Source organism: Kockiozyma suomiensis, assembly GCF_038497685.1.
Source record: "Kockiozyma suomiensis strain NRRL Y-17356 unplaced genomic scaffold V2V93scaffold_6, whole genome shotgun sequence".
In the NCBI taxonomy this organism is placed as follows: Eukaryota; Fungi; Ascomycota; class Lipomycetes; order Lipomycetales; family Lipomycetaceae; genus Kockiozyma; species Kockiozyma suomiensis.
In genome coordinates, this window is record NW_027117669.1 from 510,760 (window position 1) to 537,033 (window position 26,274).

General features: G+C 44.0%; 11 protein-coding genes across 11 annotated transcripts; 6 read left to right on the forward strand and 5 right to left on the reverse strand.

Annotated features, from left to right (window-relative positions):
- Positions 1-23: 23 nt before the first annotated feature.
- V2V93DRAFT_368889 (uncharacterized protein) lies at positions 24-1,498 on the reverse strand. Its single transcript, XM_066909883.1, has one exon. It carries the CDS (start codon positions 1,100-1,102, stop codon positions 296-298), a length of 807 nt encoding a protein of 268 aa, XP_066766150.1. The 5' UTR covers positions 1,103-1,498; the 3' UTR covers positions 24-295.
- On the forward strand, positions 1,049-3,099 carry V2V93DRAFT_368892 (acyl CoA binding protein-domain-containing protein). Its single transcript, XM_066909884.1, has 6 exons — positions 1,049-1,500; positions 1,561-1,695; positions 1,782-1,854; positions 1,932-2,004; positions 2,067-2,600; positions 2,655-3,099. The coding sequence occupies exons 1-6, from the start codon at positions 1,485-1,487 to the stop codon at positions 2,778-2,780; spliced, it is 957 nt and encodes a 318-aa protein (XP_066766151.1). The 5' UTR covers positions 1,049-1,484; the 3' UTR covers positions 2,781-3,099.
- An 88-nt stretch (positions 3,100-3,187) lies between these two features.
- Positions 3,188-4,810, forward strand: V2V93DRAFT_368895 (uncharacterized protein). Its single transcript, XM_066909885.1, has 3 exons — positions 3,188-3,450; positions 3,515-3,833; positions 3,892-4,810. Exons 2-3 carry the CDS (start codon positions 3,530-3,532, stop codon positions 4,668-4,670), a joined length of 1,083 nt encoding a protein of 360 aa, XP_066766152.1. The 5' UTR covers positions 3,188-3,450; positions 3,515-3,529; the 3' UTR covers positions 4,671-4,810.
- Positions 4,811-6,653, forward strand: V2V93DRAFT_368897 (uncharacterized protein). The gene is made up of 2 exons (XM_066909886.1): positions 4,811-5,270; positions 5,331-6,653. The coding sequence occupies exons 1-2, from the start codon at positions 4,968-4,970 to the stop codon at positions 6,585-6,587; spliced, it is 1,560 nt and encodes a 519-aa protein (XP_066766153.1). The 5' UTR covers positions 4,811-4,967; the 3' UTR covers positions 6,588-6,653.
- Positions 6,654-7,677: 1,024 nt separating this feature from the next.
- On the reverse strand, positions 7,678-8,777 carry V2V93DRAFT_368902 (Sedlin, N-terminal conserved region-domain-containing protein). The gene is made up of 3 exons (XM_066909887.1): positions 8,703-8,777; positions 8,388-8,648; positions 7,678-8,319 (listed from the first exon to the last, which is right to left on the reverse strand). Exons 1-3 carry the CDS (start codon positions 8,742-8,744, stop codon positions 8,053-8,055), a joined length of 570 nt encoding a protein of 189 aa, XP_066766154.1. The 5' UTR covers positions 8,745-8,777; the 3' UTR covers positions 7,678-8,052.
- A 134-nt stretch (positions 8,778-8,911) lies between these two features.
- V2V93DRAFT_368903 (uncharacterized protein) lies at positions 8,912-10,568 on the forward strand. The gene has a single exon (XM_066909888.1). It carries the CDS (start codon positions 8,993-8,995, stop codon positions 10,277-10,279), a length of 1,287 nt encoding a protein of 428 aa, XP_066766155.1. The 5' UTR covers positions 8,912-8,992; the 3' UTR covers positions 10,280-10,568.
- On the reverse strand, positions 10,409-12,292 carry V2V93DRAFT_225445 (glycoside hydrolase superfamily). Its single transcript, XM_066907055.1, has one exon. The coding sequence runs from the start codon at positions 11,990-11,992 to the stop codon at positions 10,538-10,540; it is 1,455 nt and encodes a 484-aa protein (XP_066766156.1). The 5' UTR covers positions 11,993-12,292; the 3' UTR covers positions 10,409-10,537.
- On the reverse strand, positions 12,118-13,712 carry V2V93DRAFT_368906 (NAD(P)-binding protein). Its single transcript, XM_066909889.1, has 2 exons — positions 13,561-13,712; positions 12,118-13,505 (listed from the first exon to the last, which is right to left on the reverse strand). The coding sequence occupies exons 1-2, from the start codon at positions 13,578-13,580 to the stop codon at positions 12,593-12,595; spliced, it is 933 nt and encodes a 310-aa protein (XP_066766157.1). The 5' UTR covers positions 13,581-13,712; the 3' UTR covers positions 12,118-12,592.
- A 2,564-nt stretch (positions 13,713-16,276) lies between these two features.
- On the forward strand, positions 16,277-20,566 carry V2V93DRAFT_368913 (NUC185 domain-containing protein). The gene is made up of 6 exons (XM_066909890.1): positions 16,277-16,517; positions 16,574-18,455; positions 18,512-19,303; positions 19,359-19,568; positions 19,621-19,800; positions 19,861-20,566. The coding sequence occupies exons 1-6, from the start codon at positions 16,321-16,323 to the stop codon at positions 20,365-20,367; spliced, it is 3,768 nt and encodes a 1,255-aa protein (XP_066766158.1). The 5' UTR covers positions 16,277-16,320; the 3' UTR covers positions 20,368-20,566.
- A 103-nt stretch (positions 20,567-20,669) lies between these two features.
- Positions 20,670-24,683, forward strand: V2V93DRAFT_368916 (armadillo-type protein). The gene is made up of 5 exons (XM_066909891.1): positions 20,670-21,018; positions 21,158-21,236; positions 21,307-21,761; positions 21,828-22,012; positions 22,070-24,683. Exons 1-5 carry the CDS (start codon positions 20,929-20,931, stop codon positions 24,393-24,395), a joined length of 3,135 nt encoding a protein of 1,044 aa, XP_066766159.1. The 5' UTR covers positions 20,670-20,928; the 3' UTR covers positions 24,396-24,683.
- V2V93DRAFT_386036 (WD40-repeat-containing domain protein) lies at positions 24,593-26,252 on the reverse strand. The gene is made up of 3 exons (XM_066912257.1): positions 25,992-26,252; positions 25,835-25,935; positions 24,593-25,782 (listed from the first exon to the last, which is right to left on the reverse strand). Exons 1-3 carry the CDS (start codon positions 26,143-26,145, stop codon positions 24,892-24,894), a joined length of 1,146 nt encoding a protein of 381 aa, XP_066766160.1. The 5' UTR covers positions 26,146-26,252; the 3' UTR covers positions 24,593-24,891.
- Positions 26,253-26,274: the final 22 nt, after the last annotated feature.

Below are 26,274 nucleotides of genomic sequence, written 5' to 3' on the forward strand. Positions count from 1 at the left end.
TACTTTAAAAGTATTCAAATGGATTCAGTGAAAAATTCGTTTTTGCTTATTTAATTGCGAATTATCGGTCAGAGGATCGAAGAGAGCCAGTCAAAGCCGACGACGCTGATAAGATAACATATTTGGTCTGGCGCGGGTAACGGGGTCATTTGGTCTCTTGGTCTTGTTACAGCTCGGAACATTCTGCACCACTATCCTCATTTTACAAGCCAGAGATGATAATGTAAGATATGAATCTATGGATCCAGAGACACTCTCTTCATCATCATTATCATCATATCGCGCTGTTCTTCGGCTAGCGTTTTGCCGTGTCCTGTTGCTGTGCCGCCGCTCTCAGAGTAGCCTCTTGTAGTAACAAATCAATCTCGACGGGCAGCATATGAAACTCGTCTGCTGGACCTTCACCATCCGCATTTGCCTTCGCTGTAGCTTCCGTATGCGTAGTGTCCTCACTAGCATCCACATTTGTGCTTCCTTTTTCTGCGCCTTCTCTGAAACTTTTCACTGCTGGTAACTGCCTAATCCAGGAGCGTAGTTTGATCGTTATATACGCCCTGGCTAGCTCCCACAATACAACGCGTAACATATTCAGCAAAACACTTGTAACAGTTGGTAGTGTCGGCAGCGGAGAACCTGGTATTTCTGGATCTAGTGAGCCGGGAATCTCTGAATATCCAGGAATAGAGGGTACCAGATCTAAAATTCTTCTAAATGGATTATCAGGTAGGACATCAAGCAAGCGAGCTCTATCTATTGCATTCAAAAGCCGATCAGCGGCAATCTGAGCCAGGATTGCAATTATGATTTCGACAAACACGCCCAAGCCCATAGACGTCAATTTTTGCTGGATACATTGCAAGAGAAGATATAAGGATGCTTTGATCGTCTCGAAATCTAGGGTATAAACTACCATCCGTAAAATAGTTCCGTGGATTATCAGATAAATGGGATATTGAGCATATAGTGCAGTATAGGACATGACGGTCACGAGGAAAGCATAGACAGGTTGACGAATTATTGCAAGAAGTGATCTTCGATTGCGAGTGCGATTTTGGACAGCATCAGTATTGTTGTTGTCCATATTTGCTTGCCGAGTGATCATTTTCTTGCTCTGTGCTGCGTCGTAAGAATGCGCACGCTGAGAATATACCAGTGGCAAAATTATTTATAAAAAATAATAATGATATCCCCGCCAATTTCTGAATTACCAAGCATGTGTTATTCGCAGACATCACTCAAACGCCTCACTCCGATGGCTATTTAGTCTTGCTCAGGATCACAAATTATGAAGTAGTCATAGAAACATTGCCAATTGTCAAATCATTTTTCGTCCTGGTTGCGAAAGTAGGTTTTGAGATTATCTTGTCTGTGAACCGTCGGTGAACCAAGGCCCTGAAAGCTATTATTTGCGGCGCGATCTTCATATTCCTTTCCTGCGGTAAATCACTCTTTACTGGCTAGCTTCCTGTTGATTTAGGGGAATAATGGAAGACTCAATGGGTATGCTACTAGACCTTTATCTCTATTCTAGTCAAAAGTCAATTAATCAAGATCATACAGATCGTGTGTTTGCTCAGGCGCTTGCTACCATACGCGCGCTATCAAATCCAAAGATCATACCAGCATCTCCAGTAATACAGCGACCCCCAATACAAGATCGAATCCACTTGTATGGACTTTATAAGCAGGCTACGGGTAAGCTGATTTTTTAATAGAGGTTCTGATACCTTTCTAGCTATCTGCGACTCAGCTATTTACTGTTGAGCTTTTACGCGTTGTAGAGGGCGATGTCGATCTGCTTATGGCACGGCCGACTGGAAATAGGGGCGAAGACGAATCAGGTCGAACGAAATGGTAATGTCTACCATTTTCAAATTTATAATTAACTACCAGGCATTCTTATACAGCTATAGCTAACACGATTATGGCAGGGACGCATGGTATTCTCAGCGAGGTTTGACAAAGGCTGAGGCTAAACGACGGTATATTCCTTACCTTCTAGAAGTACGGTAATCCGGATCGTCTAAAAACTAGTTAGTTGGGATTCTAACATTGTAACAATCTAGACAATGGACAAATACGCAAGTTCAACCGCTGAAGCGCGAGAGCTGATCTTGGAATTACGCGGATTGTGGGACCAGGTGAAATATCTTCAGGCGAACACCGATTCGCAACCCGCATCTCCTATAGAGCAAAGTGCTCGCGCTACCAAGCACACGACTAGATTTGAGGACCTTCAATATGAGAAAGTTGCAGATAATCCGGAGGAAGAGGACGACGTTACTGAAGAAGAGGAACAGGATAGAGTCAGTATCTCCAAGCGGGACGCAATAAGCGCTTTGGATGAAATAGTCACAAAAGTCACCCTTCTAAAATCCCTTCTTATGGCTAGCTCTGACAATACTCTGTCTTCATATCGACACAGTATGTTTATCACTGCCCCATCGACTCCCTCTCACTCTTTGAGTCGACTACCCAGTGCATTAGGACTCAGTAAGCTATCAAGTCTAAGAAAACAGCTTCCAGAGGCCTCTTCTGGGTCGGAGGATAGTGATGGATCATGGAAAACGTTTTTTTTCCTTCTGATTAAAAAGATGCTGGTACGTTATCAATTCAAATATACTACTAGGAATGCTAATCTAAGTCTGTATCAGTTATTCTCGAGGCGAATTGCCTTTGATGTGGCTCTCGTTGCTGCCATTGTTACTCTGATACGATGGAGACGTAGCATGCAGCGTGCAATCGCAAGTTCGTCGACGAGTAGCACGATTGCGCGATGACGTTATCTTGTATATAGGTTTATTTTTTTTTATTTCTGCTATTGCTTTAAATGGGCTTGAATTGCCCGTGTTTCATTTTGGTCAGGTTGTGTCATTTCGACGGTGTTTGCAAGTTTGTGATACGATTGTATAGCAATGACTTTTCGTGAATTTGTGAAGTTTGCTTTTTTCTATTATTAAACGTAAGCTGCTTTCTGTTTGCTCTCTCGGGAAGTCCTTATAAATATTATCTTGAGATAATAAGAAGTCTATGGAATAGCATTAGGACCTTTCAAATAAGACGCAAATATCATGTAGTTTCAGTGGAGTTATTAGTATATTAGTGTAGGCAAATTAAAAGAAAATCGAGAAATGTCGGGCGATTTGAAGACCGACAGCCGGTGCTAAGGGTTAGGTCTAAAACTTCGGTCACCTATAGGTATTAATTATGCAAGTGCGTCATTATCAGCCCTTTTCGAAGTTGCCAGTGAAGGAATAATATATCTGTTAATGCTTGCTTAGCTCGTCAAATTTTTTCATTGTTTAGTATTCGCTGGGTGAAAGTTTTTCTGTCAATTATTTTGAAATCCTAGCCGGTAACTGAATAGCTCCTAGTTTTCCAACATTTATCGCCTAACCTTTGATCGACTTATAATCGGCTATTTCAGCACGTAATTCGAGCTTGATATCAGTAAGTAACAAACTCAAATACTCGTTGTTTACATCTAAATGGCAAAGTTAACCAATTTTCCAAGAATAATTTAGTGCTAATGGCAGGGCATTTGTGTTGCTGTCGGCTGATTACTACCAGCTTGTCTTTAGACTGTGCAGTCCTAACTGTAACCGGAGGGGTCACTTCTTCGACGAGATTTATTCATTCGGCTGCGTCGCAGAAAGCTCGCCTACAAAAAGGTCTCAGTGATAGGTATTCTCGAGGAATGAGATTGCCAGTGACAACCTCAAAGGACAAGAATGTTGTCAGATTTCGAAAGAGCTTTGAACTTCGAATTGCGAATAACAGTGATCTGGAGATTGATGAACAGAAACGAAATCGCAAGACTGAACTTGGGAAAAGTCAGTGTCAAGAGTTTTCATCTTCGCGCAAATTGTTTACGTGCTAACTGCAATATAGCTCTCGATACGTTAATGCGAATACTGCCAAATCTACAACATGAATTGCCACCGTCATCTATCCTCTCTCGCCATATCCAACTACGCCTCTTGCCAAAAACGCACCCTAGCCTTCCATCTATCCGTGGAAAAGTCGGATACTTGGCAAGTTGGCGACTGGCGCAGTGGGTACTTCCCTTTTTTGTGCTAGGCCCGCTAGAAGGCTTTGCTGAGATTGCCGACGGTATTCTTCCGGACGACAGTGCTAACGGATCAAAAAAATCGGCATGGGAAAAGACGAGTAAATCAGTTCTGGGAATTACGGACAAGTTCACGGCAGATCATAAGAAAGGAAGCATAGTGTTCAAAATCATGAGTATGCGCGTCATCGATGAGGAGGCGCCGATTGATGAGGATGTCAGCGAATCTACTAACGAGAGTGGGACTGCTCTGGAGTCGTCGACCAAATTGCTCGTGCGATGGCAAGCTTCATTTGCTCCTAGTGCAGCCGAAGTCAAAAGCTCAGTTTTACGATCCGGAAGTTCGGGATCTGAAGAGTGTCAAGGAAATGCCGTCGTTGTCGGGCTTTTTACCTTTGAGTTTGACAAAGCAGGGAAAATCCTTGTTCATAGCGTCGATGACATACAGGAAATCAGAAGTGAAGAGAAAGCGGTTAGTGGTAAACGATTGAAAAAGCTGGCTGAGGTCGTCTCTGGAAATAGAGCCGCCGAAGATGACGAAGAAGGTTCCGTCGTTGTAGATGAGCGGGAGCATGCGCATAACGTTCCGCGACATGCTTGAATTTGATTAGACCTTGGTGTTGGATGTAGGATTTAGAGTCTTTTGTTATCGTAATGATTTGGCGTTCAGTCTCTATTATATGTATATATTGTGGATACGTTATATTGAAAAAATCTATTTAAAAGAGATACAAAAAATATTTTGGTAGTATTCGGCGAATTGCTCATCTCCAGATATTTTTACCCCTGAGAATTCAATGATAGCAACTTCAATTCTGATTCATACATAAAGGGTTGACATAGAATCAGCATTTGGCAGCAGATCAGGTCAAAGTCGCCGTCGACTCGAATTACATACATGAAAACCTGTTTCTTTTTAAGTATGCTGACTCCATCTCTACGATTGTCAATCCTGCATACGCCTACACGAATGCGAGTACAGCAAACATGCACACTCCACAAACGACGACTACTATCATCAGCCGTAACCCCTAAACTAAAGGTAGCTGTCGTTGGATCTGGTCCGGCAGGGTTTTATACTGCGTATAGAATTTTAGAGAGAATAGGGGAAAGCTCGGTTACTGTTGATATGTTTGAGAAGCTTCCAGTTCCGTTTGGTTTAGCTCGGTTTGGTGTCGCACCTGATCATCCAGAGGTCAAGGTTCGTTATCTAGAGTTGCGTGGTGGCATTCCGGAGGACTAATTAATGGGAAATTTATAGAACTGTCAGGAGAAATTTGAAGAAGTTGCGCAGTCCCCGTCATTTCAGTTTTTTGGAAATACTGCAGTTGGTGCCAGTACAACCAACACTTCATCTTTGATTCCAGCGCCGAATCAAATTTCGTTATCTTTACTTCGTACAAATTACGACGCGATTGTTTTATCTTATGGTGCAGATGCCGACAAACATCTGCCATCGTCATTACCAGGAGTGCATCTATCAGGAATTTACTCTGCTCGACAGTTTGTGGGATGGTATAATGGACACCCGGAGTTTCAACATTTGGATCCAGACTTATTGCGCGGCGACACCGCAGTTGTTGTCGGGCACGGTAATGTTGCTCTAGATGTCGCTCGAATTTTACTGTGTGATATTGACGTTCTTCGCAAGACGGATATTACCGAGCACGCTATTGCCGCACTGTCGCAAAGTAAGATCAAGCATGTCAAAATAGTGGGGCGTCGAGGACCGGCACAAGCATCATTTACGAATAAAGAAGTGCGAGAATTAATGACACTAGATGGTGTAGGATTTATTCAGCCTGCAGCGGATGTTATGAAGCCATTTGCCGAAGGTGGTAAAAGTCTTGGTCGTGTGGCGAAGCGATTATTGCAATTACTACAGCGCGGATCGACGGTAAAGGCTGGGGATGCTAGAAAGACCTTTGAGTTTGAGTTTTTGAAGTCTCCTGCTGGCTTTATTGGCGACGACAATAACCAAGTATCATCTGCGATGTTTGATATTATGGAGTTACAAGGTGACCCGCTACAGAAAGATACAAAAGTGAAAGCTACAGGCGAGACTGTCGAAATTCCGTGCGCTGCATCCTTTTTGAGTATTGGGTACAAAATAAATCCAATATCAGGTGTTGAAGAAATGTACGACGATCGAGCTAATCATTTAACAAATGATACAGGCAAAGTTGTCGGATCAGAGGACAATTTGGCGAGTCTATATGCGGCAGGGTGGACTAAACGTGGACCAGTCGGTGTAATTGCCGAGACTATGTACGATGCATTTGAAACTGCTGAGCTGATAGTAAAAGATTTTGAAAGTGGTTTGATTGGTAGAGGCAGTAGCGTCCGTCATGGTTGGCAAGGCGTCATGAGCGATCTTGGCAGCTCGTCGAATTTACGTATTGTATCATGGCAGGATTGGCAGAAGATTGATAGGTCCGAAAGAGAAATGGGTACAAAACTCGGCAAAGAGAGAGAGAAAGTCACGAACGTTGCGGAGATGTTGAAGATCTTGGAGTAAAAGGCACCCATTACCCATTAAATGTACATAGAATAGATCAATACAGTACGCGTGTCTAACCTTTAATTTATTATAAAAAGGGTTGTTTATTATTAAATACTTCAATCGCTTATATTCATTATGTAGCTCTAGCCACTTCGTTTGCAGTTATTATTTGCAGTTATTAAAATGAAACACTATTCTGAGATGAAAAAAATAATCAGCATTTCTCATCTCCGGTCCCATTTTCGTTATGTCGTTATGTCATGTAAAAAAATCATATTGTATCCGTAAACCTATAAATGCGACAGAAGTATATATTAAACAAGCACCATAACAGACAAGAAGTGCATGATGCACTTCATAAATTTTATAATTCAACTCCGAATTGGAGATGGCGCGCGTGACGGTGGAGCCGAGATCAAGATAGATTCTGTGTCGACTAAACAAGCAAGATTAGTTTGAATACAGAACAGCTAATTAAAGCCAGTGAATTAAGAGTACCTGACAGCTTTGAGAGAATCATGACATATTTTGTGACAAACGCTTCGGCTCTACTGAGATTAGTCTGAAGCTGTCTCCTCTGTTTTTCCGATTCATATGACACTACAGATTTAGACAAAGTACATACACATAGGAACCAACACAGAGAAACTTACAGTCATTGTCAGTCATAATTGATAGTTCATGAGCAAGTTCACGATCGAGTGCTCTTCGCGCTTGAAGATACATCCTCATACTGTCTTTAAACAATCTAATTAGATGCTCTAGTTGGACTTGACTCGGTTCGATTGGGCTAGCCAGAGGAGAAGGTAGAGAACTGGAATATGGGCTTTGGATGTTGTTGATATGAGACTTTCTACTCGCTGACCAGCTAGAATTGGGCGCACTAGCAAAAGTGGCTGATGAAGGGGCAGCGGGGTAGACGGATGCTTTGAATGAGGGAACGGCGAATCCAGGACGATGCTGACGACCGAAAGCGGAGGAAGAAGAAGATAAGGAGAATAAGACGCCGTGCATGTCGAAGGATTTGAGGAAGGAAGAGGATTAGAAAAAAAAGGAGGCAGTGATAGTGCGACGATGGGAAAGAACAAAGAGCGTATGACGAGGGCGCCACAATAGGGGTTTTTGAATTGGATTTATTAACTGCGCCGCACACGAGAACTTCGCTTAAGAGAGATCGAACCGATAACCAGCTCATCATCGTATTTATCATTGGATAACATTATACAGTAGCTAGCATTAGTCAAGTAAACCCATTCAAGAAAACACGAAACATAATAAGTCACACGCTAAATGCGCATATGATCCAAGTCTGAAAACTAGACTCAAGTCATAAAAAGTCAATCCAATACAGATCTGGTATGCCAAATGCAAAATAATATCGAGGCTGCGTAATATACACGAAATTCAAGCAAAAATAAGTTGAACACCAGAAAGAAACACCAGTCTATACGAATAAGTATATATATTGTAATACGTGCAATCACGAGACAGTCGTTTGAGCCACAGGCGTTGCCGTGCGCGAGTCGCTATAAGACATAACTACGTTCTCAACAGGCGTAGCCGGTTTTGGAGATCCAGGGAGTACAGACACAGATCTGGCAGCAGGGGGGGTCGTACCGTTCCATGCCTCTACGATTCGGCGTACGCTAATGTCGAACTTTCTGCTTGTAATAGGTTGTCGTTCGTCGACGTCGTAAAAAGCATTGCAGACGAGGGAGATGTAAGCGAAGTGTATGGCACGGAAAATCTACACAAAAAACAGTCAGTTTGTTTTACACTTTTCTTGACATATAGCTCAGAGCGAAAAAAACATACACTGCGAATCTCACTACCAATGACCTCTCCGCTAGAGAAGCCGAGGATGATCTTGACGCCGGTGTTTGTCATCCATCCGTATATAGCAATTCCATCCTGAACAAACAACAGGCCAAAGTCAGAGTCTGCCGATTTAGTAGGGAGTCTAGCAGCAAAAACGTCTAGGGCGATGTGAGCGAGGAAGTGGTACCGGAGGTCGGTCTTTTGGTCGTCTTCGGTTGAGAGAGTGGGGTCGAAGCTGCGGACATAGAGCGGGTTGTTCTGAGACGCGTTAGTAATAAAATTGCTTTGATACGATTAGCAAATAAGGAATACCTCTCGGCCCATGAGAGCCAGCAAACGGATAGCAGAGGGCATGCTGTGCTGCGCTGTACTCTACTTACTGCTCAGCGGCATCGAGTAGAGTGTGGTGAGCTCACTGAGTTATCCTCCAGGCGCATCTCTGTGACAACACAAGCGTACGGCGCTTTGGTTGTGACGCAGGCGATCGCACGGCTCGCGGCGTCGGCTCCGGGACACCGACTTCTGCTTAAGCCTTCTCAACTTCTCTCAGCCTTCTACATCTTCTTGCCTTGCTTCTCCGTCACCGCACCACCAGCAGACAAATGGTTAGCGAGAGCCCTCCGAGTGGGTCAGCAGGCCTTTCTCGTCATGGCTCAACGAGCTCTGTTTCGACAAACACTCGTCGAAATCCGCTGCGCTCGTTCTTCGCAAGGGGCTCCTCATCTCTTTCATTGTCTTCCTCGGCCGGGGGTGATCACCCTGCTTATACAACCGTCGACCCTTTCGCGCCCACTCGACCCACCACTCGCATCGTCTTACCTTTCCCGGATCCAAACAACTTTAAGAAACTGCCCTTCGAGCTTGCGGCGAAGAGAGCAGTCTGTATCGAAGTGCTTGAGACTGATTCCCACGCTGGGTTTAGCTTCGGACACTCTGGGCCACTTTCTCAGCGCACATTCGTTCTCCTCCGCAGGGCTCTCCTGCGATACCCGGTCAAATCGAGTCCACACTCCCTTCCAGAGGGGGTAATTCTATTAAGCCCGGGTGCTGTTGCGTATGCATCTGATGATATCGAGGGCCGGCAATATGTTCTTAGAGTGGCCGAGCGTCCGCGACGGACCCACGACGATTCCCCCGTGTCGCCCACAGCGGCCCCACCACCGCATTCCTCTGGCATCGGACTGCATTTTTTCCACGACGACCGTCCGAAATCTTTTTTATTAGTTTTTGAAACATCGACTGACTTCATGAGATGGTTGGGATTAGTACGGGACCAGATCCGTGGCAATGGCATCGAGAAGCATAATCGTGAGGACTCAACTGTATTTTTCGGCAGCTTAGATCCAGTGACATCCCCTTTGGGTGGAGACATCGAAACCGAGTCTCTTGTGCGTGCAATGAGTTCTACGACTTTATCATCAGTCGGCGGGCTCAAGCCAGCCGATCCACGCTCATTTTTCACAAACGCAATCCACACATCCTCCACGCCATCATTGTCGTCATCATCTTCATCTTCATCTGCACAAGACGAAAAACCGAAGCGCGCACCACCGGCCAGACGGGAGTCTATGACAATTTCTCCGTCACCCGGAGCTCGTCTGCAGGTATCCATTCAGCGAGCAAAAATTGACGCCCGTCGCTCTCGCTCAGCTTCTGAAGCATCCGCTCCCGAACCCGAGCCTAATGCTATCACATCGCCCACTTTTTATATTGGATCCGAACCATCACCACAACTACCGCCACAACTACCGCAGCAACCTCCTGATCCCTCGTCTAGCCACTCTAGCATGACTGGCAGTACAGATCGTGGACGACGGACGAAAATTGTTGTGCGTTCACCTGTCGGCCCTCCGCCTGCTGGTCCTCTCCCTCCCGTTCCATCCGCCTAATTGAATGTATTTTTTTCATATTTAATGTTTTTTTTGTCAATCTGGTTGACTTCAGGTCTTTGGCGCACTGCGTACAGCGGAGTTTTTCAACTGAATTATATATATAATAGTGTAACGGTTTGGTCAGGACAGGACTGGCATTGCATAATGGTCTGTTATTTGCTTTACATTTTCAAGAGATATTTGTTTACACATATCTGTATAAAGCTTTATTCATACTCTTTTGGTAATCTTCAAAAAAGTTTTTGTAAAAAAATATCACTTTAGAGTCTCTGCAAGAGCTTGAAAACCAGACGTATATCCCTGCTCGAATTCCCATATAAATTCACCACCACCCTTATTTCTGATATGATCTGCAGTACGCATACTCTTCCAAGTTTCTCTAGCGCCGATTCTGCTCTCATCAATAGCCCAGAACTGCGCTGCATCACGCCAACCGATCGCGAATCCCATCTCATAGCGCCAATGCTCCATTTTTTTGCCGTGCGTTTCTTTATCCCAGTATTGCGCATGTGATTGTACTGCATTTTTGGCCTCGGGGGTACCGTCCGTGTTGGGCGGCTTACGACCCGTACGTTTGGGAAAGGAAATGCATTCTTGGTCGATCATTTCACGAAGGTCCCACTCACCAGCGCGCCCTTCCGCAAACTTGAATGTCCAAAAAAAGCTACCCGCTGAGAACTCATTGTAAAGCTGGCATTGAGCTGAACCGTATTCTTTTCTCAAGCGGTCGCGGTTATTATTCCCACTTTTATCCCAAGATGATCCTGAAAGCGTACAGCTGTATTCGCCGACGACGCAGTGCGTATTTAATTCCTCATGTTCTCGAACGTCGCGAATTAATTGATCTGCAGACTTGGCATTGTCAGAGTCAGAAAAGCATTTGTAGACGTGAGTGTCGACGATGACGCCAGGCATGTGCTTGACAAAGTCAACAAACTTGCTACGATCCCAAGCATCGGATATATAGACGTATTGCGTGGGATCAATCTCACGGACTCTCTTGATTGCAGAATTATAGTATTTTTCAGCCTTGGAATTCCATGCCGCTTCGTTAACAAGTTGAATACCAATGACGTTGGCAGATTGTTTGACTTGTTCGGCTATGAACGCGACAATATTGACGGCGGTCGACACGTCTTTGCTCGTAGAAAAAAACTTCCCGCCGTCTTTGATACCGGAGTGTGATTCTCCATTCGCACCACCGGGAACGCCATGTAAATCTACTAGCACGCCTATTCCGTATTTGTCAGCGATGGCAATCATCTTCATGTACTTGGCCCACGAGTTTTTGTATACTTCCGGGATACAATTGGCTGCAAAGGGGGTGCCGGACACGAATCTTTCACCAAGAGTCCAGTAGCCCATCGGAACTCTAACAGCATTCACATGATGTTTTGCCATCCATTCAAACTCAGACTCGCTAACAAATGAATCCCAGTGCTGCTCCCACTTTGCCCTTGTCTTGTCGACTCCCAATTCACGCACACTGGCGCTGACTGCAGCATATTCAGAGTCATCACCGCCTTTGACGGCAGAAAACATTGCTGGCACGATCCATTTCTCAAGGCAGAACCAGCCACCAATGTTTGTGCCATACTGCAGACGTCCTTTGAAAACTTCACTTCTGGAAGGCGGGTAGGCTGCGGCTGCGAGATCAATCGAGGGCGACGCTTCGCTGTGTAGCCTATTTTTCAATTTCTCAAAGACCATTGTTCTGCTTTACAAAATAGAAATTTATTCCATTGAATTCGCTTGATAGCTAGGGGTTATTTCAGATAATTGAAAGGCTCAAAAATTCGGGGTCATGTACATCCATGATCCCGGTGAACAAATACTCAAAGGTGGTATTAATACTCGTATTCTAATGACGTCAGTATCTGCTACAATCAGGGGAGCATGACAACCAACCACTAATATGCCAGGCAATGTAAAAAAGCCTCTGGGCATTAAGAGCACAGGTGACTGATAAACGATCAGATTAAATAGATTAGGATTTTGAATCATCGACAACGACAAAAAATAGTTATGCAAATGCGACTCCAATCTCGTGAAAACAACCTCACCCAGCTTTTGCAAATTACACTAAATAGACAAAATGAACAAAGATGACCCTGACGGTTACAGAAAGAATCAAATAAAGTAAAAGAGAGTATAGGTTTAAAAAGGACGGCGAGATATGTCAAGAAAAAAAAAACAGAGCAAATGTGGTAAAAATACATAAAGGAGAAAGCAAATGTACAAAAGGCTAAATTCGCAAAACATCAAGCGCAGTCGCTATCGAATTCCAGTGGGGCAATATAAGTCGACTGACTACTCTTGATAAGCCTTGAAGGACTCATAATACCGCTTCATACCGTCAACAAGACCCGGTTTCCGTGGAGTCCATCCGGCAAGAGTAAAAGCGAGTGAGGCAGAATAGTGAGTTGGAATGCAAAGAGCGCGCTCGAGGTCATTCTCAGGCGGACGGAAAGAGTATGTTTTATTACCACCAGCGACACGGATAAGTGTGCGGATAACGTCTTCCGCATTTTCAGTCTGTGGGTTGACCGCGTCGATGGCGAGACCACCAAAAAGAGGAGCTTTTTCTGCGACAATGAGGATTAAATTTGCAAGATCGTCTTGATGAATGGTGTTATATCGCGAGGTGCCGGCTTCACCTGGCCAGGAGATATGGTTGCTCGAGTAAGCCTGTGAGAACAAGAGTGAGAGAACGGAGGCAGAGCGGCCATAGAGGAGACCAGGACGGACGACGATTGGACGCACAGAGAGACCGCCATTGTCTGCTTCATCATGAACAGCATTGAACATGCGGGTCTCAAACTCCGCGCGCCAAGCAATGAGTGGAGTCTGATCGACACCAAGTGGAGAGCGCTCGGAGACACTCATTTGCGGGTCGTAGAGGGCGGGAGTGCCGTGGGTCCAGGTGCCAGAGACGAAGATGTAGGTTAGTTTGTGGTGAGGAGAGCGAGTTTTGCACGCCGCCAGTACAGCGTTGAAGATTGCGACAGAGTTGACTCCTTGAGCACCTGGTCTGCAGGCGTCAATGACCACGTCCATGCCAGCGGTGTGGTCGGCAGTGACTGTTTCAGGCGGGCCGATGAGGGGCCAGATTTCGTTGCGACGCATACGAGAAGCGCTAGAGGCATTGCGAGACTGGCCATAGGTTTCGTGACCTGCGTTGGCGAAGGCGACAGCGACAGCGTGGCCGATAAACCCAGTGGCTCTGCGGCTGGTTAGCGAGAGAGGGAGGAGAGGAGGAGAAAGGGGAGAATACGAACCCGATGACAAGCACCTTCATAAATGCAGAATATAGGAGAGAGAAAAATGCAAAGAGAAAGAAAAGTAGAAGATTGAGAAAAAACAAAAAGAGAAGGAAAAAAAAAGGAAAAGAAAATGTAGAGAGACGAGGTGGAGATGGAATAGCAGCAGCGGTAGATACTCTTTTTTTCATTTTTAGGTAAGGTTGTTTAAGGCAGCTCGCAGCACCCAGCCGCACACTTCGCGGCGCATACTATTTGAGACGCACACAAAAAGTTGCCTGCAAAAAGGATTCTTGGGCTACGATAAGAGTAAATCAAAATGCAATCATTTAAATGGACCCAATATACAGCACTAATTTACCAATCTTTATAAATAAACAGAAACTAGAGCAAGCCGCAGAGAAGAACTGCTTCTTATCGCTATCGCCCGGAGTCATCCCGGTCGCAGACTAGTGCAAGCCCCGTGCGGCGCCACGAACGCCCGCAGCGAGTGGCAAAGCTTCGGTAGCAGCATGCAGAGTGAAGTCCATAGAAAGTATTAATGAGATGAGGCTACTCGAGTTTATTGGGGATACTATTGGACAGGAATTGACGTGAAGGGCGGCGGGAGAGATGGCGGGCGTGAAGCCAGAATGGCGGAGGCGCATAGAGCGCGTCAATAGGCTGCAAATGGCATCACAAGCCGCTCAGGCGGCTGCTCTCGGCGATGCCCTTCGCTGTACTGGTCACTCGTCACTAGCCGAAAAACAAGAGAGCGCGAAGGAGAGGGCAGTAAGGGGCCACAATTTCGCTAGATAAGCGACTGGCATATGAGAGAGCAGCTCATGTCGGAAGAACACGGGGCGAGGAGGACTGGAACTAGGTTTCTCTTTCCTGAGCAAGCACGAACGAGAAATCTTGTAAGAGAGTAAGCATTGATGTAGTCTGTAATAAGAGGATTGATATAAGCTGTCTTAATAAGAGTGCATAGCACCACTACTGTCACTGTTACTGTCACTGTTTCTGCCACTGCTACTGTCACTGTTATTGCCACTATCACTACTATCACTACCTCTGTAATAACAAGACAATCTTAATCAAAAGAAGAAAAGAGTGCAGCTGTCCGAACCAGTCTTTTCGCCCCCGGTACTGACTTAGCCTAATTCTGACTAGCGCATTCGTATCACGTTCATTCTTCTATGCGGCGCTGCTTTAAATATTGGTTCTGTAGCACTTGTATATCCTCTCTCGTACGCTGCTTGTATTCTTTCGCTGCTAATCACTTGTGTTTCCTGTCTTGCGCCTCTATCTGACATTCCTGGGCGCGCGGGCTGTGGGATGTGGGTCCAGGGACTAAATCTGCTACTCTCGTCAAAGTTTATTTCTGGATATCCAGTACTCGAATCCACTCTTCGCTCATTTTACTCTTCTTCTAAAGTCGCATTATAATATCTGCCTGCTAACCCAAATGATTTTTTGTTTTTGATACTTATAGTATTGTATATTAGCCAATATATGTTCTCTTCATTTGTCTCTTCTTATTTGACTTATTCATTGCTTGCCTGCCCCTATCGGCTGTTTGGACCGCCTCATACTGTGTGCACGAGCCTTTCCCACCATCGTTCTTCAACACTGAGCCTGTTTCTCATGACCTAACTCCATCTTATTCTTTCTTCTCTATTTTTTTAGATTTCTTCCATTCTAATTCTTGTTTGCTGCTGGTATTTTTCAATTATTTCAATCTTGCTTTTCTTGATCTCGTGCCCCTGGACAGAGCTATGGCAATACGGTGAACAGACAGCAACTGAAAAACTTCTGCTGTTCGTTTTATTTCAACGTACTGATTGTATTACATAATGTTATTGCCTGTGAATATTACCTCTATATCTACCTCCGGGATGTTTCAAGTGCGCGCCTTATTGAAGGAATACACGTGTCTGCCAATCTACGACACTGCTATCTGTCCAGCCAGTTGGTGATATTCCATTAACCCAGGCCCAACAGCACTTGCTATCATTTGATGAATCAGTATCCACTTTCAGGCTATTTATCTAAAACAGGACCAACTCCTGCTCTTGGCGCTCAGGATGGTCCTGGCTTTCTTCAACTGCAGTTGCAGCTGCAGCTGTACATTTCGGTTTCAAATCTTGACATTTTTTTTCACCTCAAGTACCTGATCCGAAAATCAGAGGCGACTAACTAGTGGTTCGGGCTCCAAGCGTAGTCAAAGAAAGCGAATCTCTCTATTGCATTGGCTTTCTACTTTGCGTAACAACTCTGCGCAACAACTCTGCGCAACAACTCTGCGCAACAACTCTACGCAGCGTTGCAGCACAGCTCCTTAGATTTAACTTTTAGTGATTTTTCTCTAAATTATTGACACCATGTAATAAATATAAAAACGCGTATTCAATTGAGAAGCATTACAAAGCGATGTTCGCGTTCGTGGTCCATGAACCGGACTTTTCTTGTTTTGCTAAAACGGTTCTCCAGCCTCGTTTCGACCATTTTGTAGCTCATCAATTCAAGGCAGTCATTAAGTCATCTCGAAGATCCTCTTAAGTATTTCTGCCTTGATAAATCTTACTCTTTTTTATTCAGTGCTGGCAGCCAATCCTCACGTTAGTTATCAGATTAGCAAAGCTGACCAAAATTTAAGAAACCCTGATGGGTTAAGCTCAGCCCTTTTGGGTTAGCCCCAAATGCCAAGTACCTGGTTTTGACAACGAAACAATTTGAATATATAGATTTTTATCTGCCCCAACTACTCCAGCAATACTGCTAAATGCCCTATATAAAATGAGCGCTTTGCAGAAACTTAATGGATTATTAGAGCATGATGCAATTGATTACGATATCAATGAGCAGCCGGCCAGATCATTACCGACCAGTCTAATCGAGGGCGCGTCCCAGCAAGAGCTTGTCAAGCAGTTAGAGTCCATTTTCCTGTCTCCTCTAACATCTTTTTCAGATGAATGGCTAAATTTACTGCAAGTGTAAGCTATACGGGCCATAGTATTTTTATTTGTTTCCTGAGTTAATCAGTATATAGTGCCCCATCGCTTCCCCACGTGTCTCTATATCACAACTTATTCGACATCCCGCAATCTCAAACACGCTCAGTTACTCACTTTGTACGCGCGGGAATCGACGGCCACATTGTTGGCTATGAAACACAAACTAGTGCTTACCCACTTGACACAGACAATGCGAAAAATTCTAGCTCATTTGCGCGAGCTCCGGCATCTAAAGCCGATTTTGTTCGTGGTCGCGCTGGATTCGTACCGTTCGCGCCTGGGGGACTAGATCCCTCATTAGCGACTTCAGCATCATCTATCATGGGGATCGGAGCCGGTGGTATTGTTCGACGAGACGAGCATGGGCTTCTGAACTCTGCGCCAGGCTTGCCGAGAGGTCTGACTCTTACTACCGATCTCCAGCTTAAAGAGCGGATCGCCGATCTGGAGGAATCGTACGAGAAGGAGGATTCTGGAATTGCTATTGAACCTATGCCTAAACGAGTTATTTCACATCCTGTCACAGGAGAGATTCTCATTGTCAATGATAGCGTAAATCATGATTTAATCGATGACTTACTTCCGACCGAAAGTATTAGATCTTTGCTAGAGACACCGTTTGGCAATTCGGGCGACTCTCATGGCGCTGTCCGCGGCAGAGAATGGGCTCATGTGGTTGACATTAATACCGACATTGTCAATTTTGAGGAACTTGTTCCCAGAATGGCTAGAGAATGGCCATTTGAGCTTGATAATTTTCAAAAAGAAGCGGTATACCATCTCGAACAAGGGGACAGTGTGTTTGTGGCTGCTCATACTTCTGCCGGAAAGACAGTCGTTGCTGAATATGCCATAGCTATGGCACAGAGGAACATGACAAAGGCCATCTATACTTCTCCGATCAAGGCTTTAAGTAATCAGAAATTCCGAGACTTTAGGCAAACATTCGACGATGTCGGCATTTTGACTGGTGATGTTCAGATCAACCCTCAAGCAAGTTGCGTGATTATGACTACAGAGATTCTCAGGAGTATGCTCTACAAAGGCGCAGATTTAATCCGGGATGTTGAATTTGTGATTTTCGACGAAGTTCATTATGTCAATGATATTGAACGTGGAGTGGTATGGGAGGAAGTCATCATTATGTTGCCGGAACATGTCAAGCTTATCCTACTTTCTGCAACCGTACCTAATACTTTTGAATTCGCAAGTTGGGTAGGCAGAACAAAGAAAAAAGACATTTACGTCATTTCAACCCCAAAGCGTCCTGTTCCTCTCGAGCACTTCCTATGGGCTAGTAATAGAATGTATAAAATTGTTGATGCTGATAAGAAGTTTCTTGCGCAAGGCTGGTCGGATGCCAACCGTGCAATTAACCCCGTCAAAGAAATCCCCGCGGCATCTCAAAACGGAGGAGCCAGAGGTGGAGCACAAGCAAGTCGTGGAGGGCGAGGCAGTCGCGGAGGTGCTCAGACGGGCAGAGGAGGACGTGGTGGTGTGGTCGCTACTCGGGGTCATGGCGGGAGCGGAGGTGCTCGAGGCGGATTCAGAAATCAGTTTTTTGACAAGAACTTCTGGGTTCGAATGGTGCAGACACTTCATAAGCAGAAACTGCAACCAGTTGTAATCTTTGTATTTTCAAAGAAGCGATGCGAAGAATATGCAAATACTTTATCTGGTCTAGACTATTGCACTGCAAGTGAAAAGGCACAAATTCATATCTTTATTGAGAGCGCTGTCAGTCGGCTTAAAAAAGAGGATCAAACCTTACCGCAAATTCTGCGAATGAAGGAACTGATGTCACGGGGAATCGCTGTACACCACGGCGGATTACTTCCTATTGTGAAAGAAGTAGTCGAAATCTTATTTGCAAAGTCTCTCGTGAAAGTTCTCTTTGCTACAGAGACTTTTGCTATGGTATGCATTTTGAGAGCAGACCACTTACAAGGGAATTTGCTAACATTTTGTAACAGGGGTTAAATCTGCCTACGCGAACTGTCGTGTTTTCCGGCACTCGCAAGCACGATGGTCATTCTTTTAGAGACTTACTTGCTGGCGAATACACTCAGATGGCAGGTCGCGCAGGTCGTCGTGGTCTTGATACCACTGGAACTGTAATTATCGCATTTGCCGGAACTGAAGTGCCGGAGGTACACTCGCTTAATACAATGATCCTTGGCCCACCGACTAAGCTACAAAGTCAATTCCGATTAACGTATAATATGATTCTCAACCTGCTTCGCGTTGAGGCACTGAAAGTTGAGGAAATGATCAAGCGCTCATTCAGTGAGAACGCATCACAGAGAATGATACCAGAGCATGAGCAGAATGTCAAGACATCTGAAGCTACGTTAAGAAATTTTAAGCGAGAGGAATGTGATATTTGTGATCTTGACTTACAAGAATGCCACGATGCGTTATTAGAAACCAAGACGATTATGACGAGCATGGTAACCGACGCCTGCGAAATTGCTTTTGCACGCAAAATGATGACAAGCCGCCGGTTTGCCGTAGTGCAAACCGAACAGTCACGGAGAACAATATGTTTACTGGTCGGTGTCAATATGAGTCGACAGACATTCCATTGCTATGGATTATTTCTCGGTGGAGGTATCGCTCAGACTAAACAAAAGGAGGAGAGTGATTTCATTCCTTTTGTTCCTGAATTGAAAGAGTTATTTGGCAATCCAAACTACGGGGGGTCGCTTATCGAGCGAAATATCCCGTTTTCGGCTGTGGAATATATTTGCCAAGATACAGCTGACGTAAGTCTTAAACGATATTTCGTTGTCGATTGTGCCTGGCTAAATTTTCCTATAGATTGATCTCGTGCGATTGCAACAAAAAGATCGAACTGAAATATCCAAATTGAGAACTCTACTTGCTAACTTTGGAAATCGTATTTATGAGCCAATGGATTGGAGCAAAATTAGAGCTTTGAAGTTTGTGGAACAGCTTGAAAGATATTTGCAGCTTCGGAAACAAGTTGCAGATTTCAAATGTATTAAATGCCCTGAATTTGTGAAACATGTAAGTATGATGTTTTATTCATGATACACATAGGGGCTGACTGCAGAAACAGTTTATGTCTATTCGAGAGGAATCACTGTTGAAGAAGAATATCGCCGAGCTTAAGCAGGCGATTTCCGATCAGAATTTGGAATTATTGCCTGATTATGAGCAGCGGATTGAGGTGCTCAAGGATCTGGGATTTATTGATGATGGACTAAATGTTGAGCTCAAGGGCCGTGTGGCTTGCGAGGTAAGTTAGACTTTTTTGATATTTGCTATATTATGGATTTGGCTAAGTCTGAATAATTAGATCAATTCTGGCCATGAATTAATTATCACTGAACTGATATTGGAGAACTTCTTGGCAGACTATGAGCCCGAGGAGATTGTCGCTCTACTGTCTTGCTTCATATTCCAAGAAAAAACACAGTCGGGACAGGGAACAGTTACACCGCGCCTTAACGAGGGTAAAGCAAAGATTATTGAAATTGCCACTCGGGTAAATGAATGTCAAAACGCACATCAGGTCATTGTTCCTGATGAGATGATGTTTAATCTTGAGAATGTTGAGCAACGATTTGCATTGATGGAGGTCGTCTATGAATGGGCGCGAGGTATGCCGTTTAATCAAATTATAGGCTTGACGGATGTGCTTGAAGGTACTATTGTGAGAGTCATCACTCGATTGGATGAAGTGTGCCGAGAAGTTAAGACGGCGGCTAGAATTATTGGTGATCCGACTCTGCATACCAAGATGGAGTTGTCACAGGAAAAGATTAAGAGGGATATTGTATTTTGTACCAGCTTGTATTTATAGAATGGTTAACGGATGATATGTATATAGTTGCTGATTTGTATATATAGACAGACGTTTTCAGTAATATTAATGAGCCGTCTCGCAGTCAAGAATACAGCATGATTCAGCGGCACGTAATAGAACGGTCCACCAAAACCATTTTGCGAGTTATTTAGTAGTCGACTCGTGATACTGCGAAATCTTGGTCAATATATTTTCCCAATATCAGTAAATCTTTTTCTTTCCGACGTAAGATCACTCTTAAGATGCATGATTTTGGGTACATCGATCTTGCGAGAATCGCACTACACCAAACCCTTAAACATTCTTACTAGGTTTTCATACAATTTTGTGAGCTTTTTTTTGCACAAGTCTACTTCTATTCACCGCAATTGTGGCTTTAATATAAGAAAGATTGCTAGACTAAAGTTATCGCTGGTAGTCATAAGCCAACAATATTTTCTCAAGGGTTTTTTTTATTTTATAAAAGCGCGGTCGTTTATAGACTGGGATAGCTGTATGAGAGGACTGCTCCAGTTTTAAAGATCAAGCTCGAAAGATAGCTTGAAAGATAGATCAAAGATGGACGTGAACGGATTACATCAATGTTTCGCGTCCACCTTGGATGCCGATATCAATATTCGGCGGCATGCTGAATTGCAGCTTGCAGAGGTATGTTGGGAATAGCGATCTTTTGTTTGTGCTTTGGAGATTGTCGCATTTGCATGACAGCGAAAGATCACATTGATTCGAGGCTGTCGTGAAAGATCTTCACTTTATTTGTACAGTTATACTGACTTGTTTCATAAAGGCAAGTGCTGCTCCCGGATTTGTCGGGGCTTGTCTTGACATTGTACAGTCTCAACCATTCGGAACAGTTCAGATTTCAGGTAACAACCAGCCTTGCGCTTTTTTCCGGTTCAGATCGGATACATAATCTAACTTTGGAAACTCATTTAGCGGCTGTATACTTGAAAAACAAAGTGATTAAGAACTGGGAGTTAAAGGAATATACATCATCTGCAATTTCTGAAGAGGAAAAACCAGCTTTCAGGGACAGATTGATTCCGGCAATCATATCAGCTCCACCGCAAACTCAGCAGCATCTCATTCAAATCCTTAATCGCGTTATCACCTACGATTATCCTGCGAAATGGCCTACGTTTTTGGAGCACATGATGCAACTTCTACATTCTCAAAATGTTCAACATATTCACACTGGCTTGATCTGCTTGAGCGAAGTCACGGATGCCTATAGATGGCGAAACCATGAAGCTCGACAGCAGCTTGAGCCTGTCTTGGACGGTGCATTTTCTCGTGCGGTGCAGATTGGAACTAATATCATTAACGAGAACAGTGCGATTGCTGGCGACATGATTCGCTTGATTATGAAGAGTTATCGATCAGCTATTTACGTAAGTTTTTATTCATTGGCTGAATCTTTGTAATTCAATGAGCTGTGCTAAATATGTAACTTTCAGATCGAATTATCCCCTCGTTTGCAAGATCAAGCTTCTCTGCTTCCTTGGGGAAATTTGTTTCTTCAGGTGGTCGCTAAAGATCTTTCTTCTGAAGCTGTTCCCGAAGATGAGGAGGACAGAGAGCAGAATCAGTGGTGGAAAGCAAAGAAATGGGCGCACAGAGACCTTAACCAGCTTTTCACAAAGTAAGTCACTTTTTAAATTCAATAGCATTTAAAGTTGGGACTAACAGGCTGTTACAGATACGGTGACCCGAATACGTTGACAGATTCCATGGCTGAGTACAAAAACTTCTCTAAGGCTTTTGTGACCAATTTTGCGCCTGAAATTCTCAAAGCATATCTTCATGAAATTGAAAAGTGGGCCGGTAAGACGCTCTGGCTTAGCAAACCGGTGCTGAATTCAATTGTCGAGTACTTTGATCAATGCGTGAGGACGAAGATTACATGGGAGATTCTTAAACCACATGTTGATAGTTTAGTTGCGCATGTCATTTTCCCGCTCTTGTGCTTGACGTATGAAGATATTGAGTTGTTTGAGGACGATCCGGTGGAGTATATCCACAGGAAACTAGATTACTTTGGCGAAAATCCTTCACCTGATATTACGGCTACTAATTTTTTGGTCTCTTTGGCGGAAAGACGACGAAAGACTACATTCAACAGCATTCTTACATTTATTAACGGAGTAGTAGTTGCACAACAGCAGAATATAAATGATGAAGCTCAAGCAAGACAGAAGGAAGGAGCTCTAAGAATGATTGGCTCGCTGTCGCACATTATTTTGGGAAAAAAGAGTCCCGTTGCTGGAATGATGGAGTCTTTTTTTGTTGCGCACATTTTCCCTGATTTCCAAAGCCAGTTTGGTTATTTGCGAGTTCGGGCATGTGAATTGTTAAACAGATTCTCAGATGCCGAGTTCAAGGATCCCAATAACATTAGTATTATCTACTCGGGCATAACGACTTGTCTGAATGACAAGTATCTACCGGTGCAAGTCGAGGCTGCGCTTGCATTGCAACCGTTGTCGCGACACGAGTCGATTCGTAATGCGTTATCGCAGAATATCAAGGCTGTAATGGCTAAGTTAATGGAGCTGACTAAGAAGATCGATATGGATCCTCTGATTGGAGTTATGGAGGATTTCGTTGATATGTTTTCTGAACAGCTTGCTCCCTTTGCTGTTGAGTTAGCTGAACAATTGCGTGATCAATGTTTGCGCACTCTCGGCGAAATAGTTGAAAAGCAAAACGTTGATCCCGATAACTTTGATGCAACCGATATGGGCGATTATGATGAGAAGACTATGGCTGCACTGGGAATCATCAACACCCTGGGAACTTTACTTCTCAGCTTGGATAGCTCGCCTGATTTAGTGATGCAGATTGAGCATGCGATTATTCCGGTTGTATCGGCTGTGTTGGAGAGTAAAGAGATGGATATGTATGGAGAAGTTTTTGAACTTGTTGATTCAAGCAGTTACTGCTTAAAGCGAATCACGCCCAATCTCTGGGGCCTGTTCGGACTTATCCATAGTTCATTTAAAGACTCCGTTGATTATTTTGACGAAATACTTCCTGCTTTGGAAAATTATGTCACGTATGGCGCCGAGGAAATGAAGGCAAACCCCAACTATATTGCAGCGATGGTTGACATGGTAAACACTGTGTTCTCTAGCTATGATCGCCTTGGGGTCAACGACAGAGCAGATGCCTGCAGGCTCATTCAGACTTTGCTCTTGCATATCAAGGAAGGGATGAATACATACCTTTCTTACTTTATTGGCTTGGCTATGGATAGACTTTTGCAACCGGAGAATGGAACGGATCTTAAGAACAAGACGTATTTCGTGAGTTTGCTTGAAATAGTTATAAACTGCATTTACTGCAATTCTGTGTTATCTCTAAACATTTTGGAGGAGCGGGGCCAAACTGCTTCTTTCTTCAACTTGTGGTTCAGTAACATTGCAAGCTTCAGCCGCGTGCATGATAAGCGCTTAAATGTTATGGCCATTTTGTCAATCCTGGTTCTACCCAGTACTAGTGTTCCAGAGTCTATCCGACCTGGTTTGCCGCAGCTGCTCCATGGTCTTTTGCAGCTACTTCAGACATTACCTGCGGCCATCGAGAAGCGAGAGATGCTAACAAAGGAGTTTGAAGGCGAAGGCGTAAACTATTATGACTATGACAATTTGAACACCGGTGACTGGGACGATGAGTTTGATGACGAGCCAGACAATGAAGATACCGGCGCTGATGACTATATTGAGTTTTTGGGTAAAGAAGCAATTCGTCTAGAACAGCAGAAGGGTGAGGGCTTTGACGAGGAAGAATGCGAAGAGCCTTTAGAGGAGGAGACATTATATGAATCCCCTCTGGATAAAATCAATGTCTACATCGTTTTCCGTAACGTATTTTTGTCGCTTCAGCAAGATCCTTCGCGAAGTGAGTTTTTGTCGAGTGTATTGTCTGCAGACGAGCGTGGAGCTGTGGAATCAATCATGCAGCAAGCTTATAAAGACGAGGCGGAACTTGCACAGGCAGTGCAGCAGCAGCAGCCAGAAGCTTAATGCTGTGGGAAGAAGTAGTAGGCGATGTAGTGCCACTAAAAATGAGAGAAGATCACAATCCATGGTCAGATGCTAGTTTTACCGGCATATTAGCTTTAAACGGAGACAGAGAGAATTGCAGTCAAAATCAGCCAATCTGTTTGGCTTTCTGCTTCATGGTCTTGTCATTTCTGGTTACGAAGATTAGACAATTTGATATCGGAAGCACCTTGTGTATTTTTTTTTTCACCTTTGTATATGAACTTTTTTTTCCAATTTTATGACTTGAACTTCAGCTTTAAATTTAAATTTCTAAAAAATGATGCCTGTGTTTATTTATGTAAGAGATCAAGTGAGAACTTCATCGTCAGATCAACAAACAAATGGATCATCAGCCCAAATAATCACAACCGAAACTAGATGACAACAGCGAAATACAAAACAGAGTTATTGGCAGTAATATTGTACAAAAATGGCAAACTCTGCCTGCCACACTATTAAAATTTACGCAAAACACCTAGACATCATCAAAGCTACGCCAGCTTTCACGAACAAGCTCCCATTGCTCTATCGATTGATCGCCAATTCCGCCGATCTTAGCGTTACCATTTCCACCATTTGTGGCGCCACCGGCTAAAGTTGCAGGAGACTTGCGCTGTCCGTCTTTCCGTTCTTGAATTATATACTTTTCCAAAAGTCCTTCGACTGTCCAGATAATAACTATCGCATCATCTGAAGCCCAACCAAGTATTCCTCTTCCGATTCGATCGTCTGAGATTCGACTCGATACAAAGCTCCACTCCCCTGAGAAGTATCGAGGAAGGAGAGGAACTTTTGATAGTATATGTCGTCGATTACTAGATCCAGATAGCGGGGAGGTGTCAAAAATATGCAGCGTATCTTTATCCGATAAAAGAGCAAGACGATTAGATGATGGAGAGAATGATAGACAGTGGATCACGGCGCGGTCTATACCCCGACGAAACTCATGGAGAAGCGTTGTGTTTGCACTTGAATAGATGCGTATAATCGTTCCCGTATCTGAGGCACTCGCAATCAATGATCCATCATGACTCACAGCTAAGCATTTTATTTTGCCTTTATGAGCGCGCACAATTGAGATGAGATTTCTGTCATGGCCCTGCGGTGATAAATCAACAATCTGAATATGTCCTTCAGTGATACCAGGAAATACGAGCCGATTGTTTTGCATGGCGCAAATACCGGTCGGATTATCGATTGTTTCGTAAACTGAAAGACGAACAGGCGGCGATGAGAATATGTAAACATAGACTTTGTTGCGAAGGCAGACCACAATACGAGTGCGGGACAGTAGCACTTGCAAGACGGGTGAAAGAAACTCAAGTGATAAAGCAGCAATATTCTTTAAATCATCCCATATTATAACCTATATTTCAGTTTAGTTTAAAGTCATCACTAACGGCAAGAATCGTACGTACCTTATTTTGAGGATATTTCGGAGTACGACCGCCGCCAACCAAGGCTAGATAGTTCGTTCGATGTAGCATCTGCACGATTCCAATTCCGCCGTCGGCAAATTCTAATTTTTTCGAGTTAGCAAGTCAGGAATATAGACTCCTCATAATTCTAAATTACCTCTCTTAACTCTCCGCTCCATGGGATCGGTATTAAACACTTGAAACCCATGCTCGTGGCCAATCGCAAGACATTCCTGATCCTGATTAAAGGAGGCGCACAATAGATGTGGCCGGGACGACGCATTCGCATTCAGCGGTTTATGAAGATTCATAATCAGTAAATATTACACAACCCAGTTTCCGTCAATGAATATTGCGTTGCGATGAATCTACCGAGCTCGCAAAAGCACAATATTAACAAAGAGATTGGCGAGAGCCGCGACGAGTGAGACTCTAAGGAT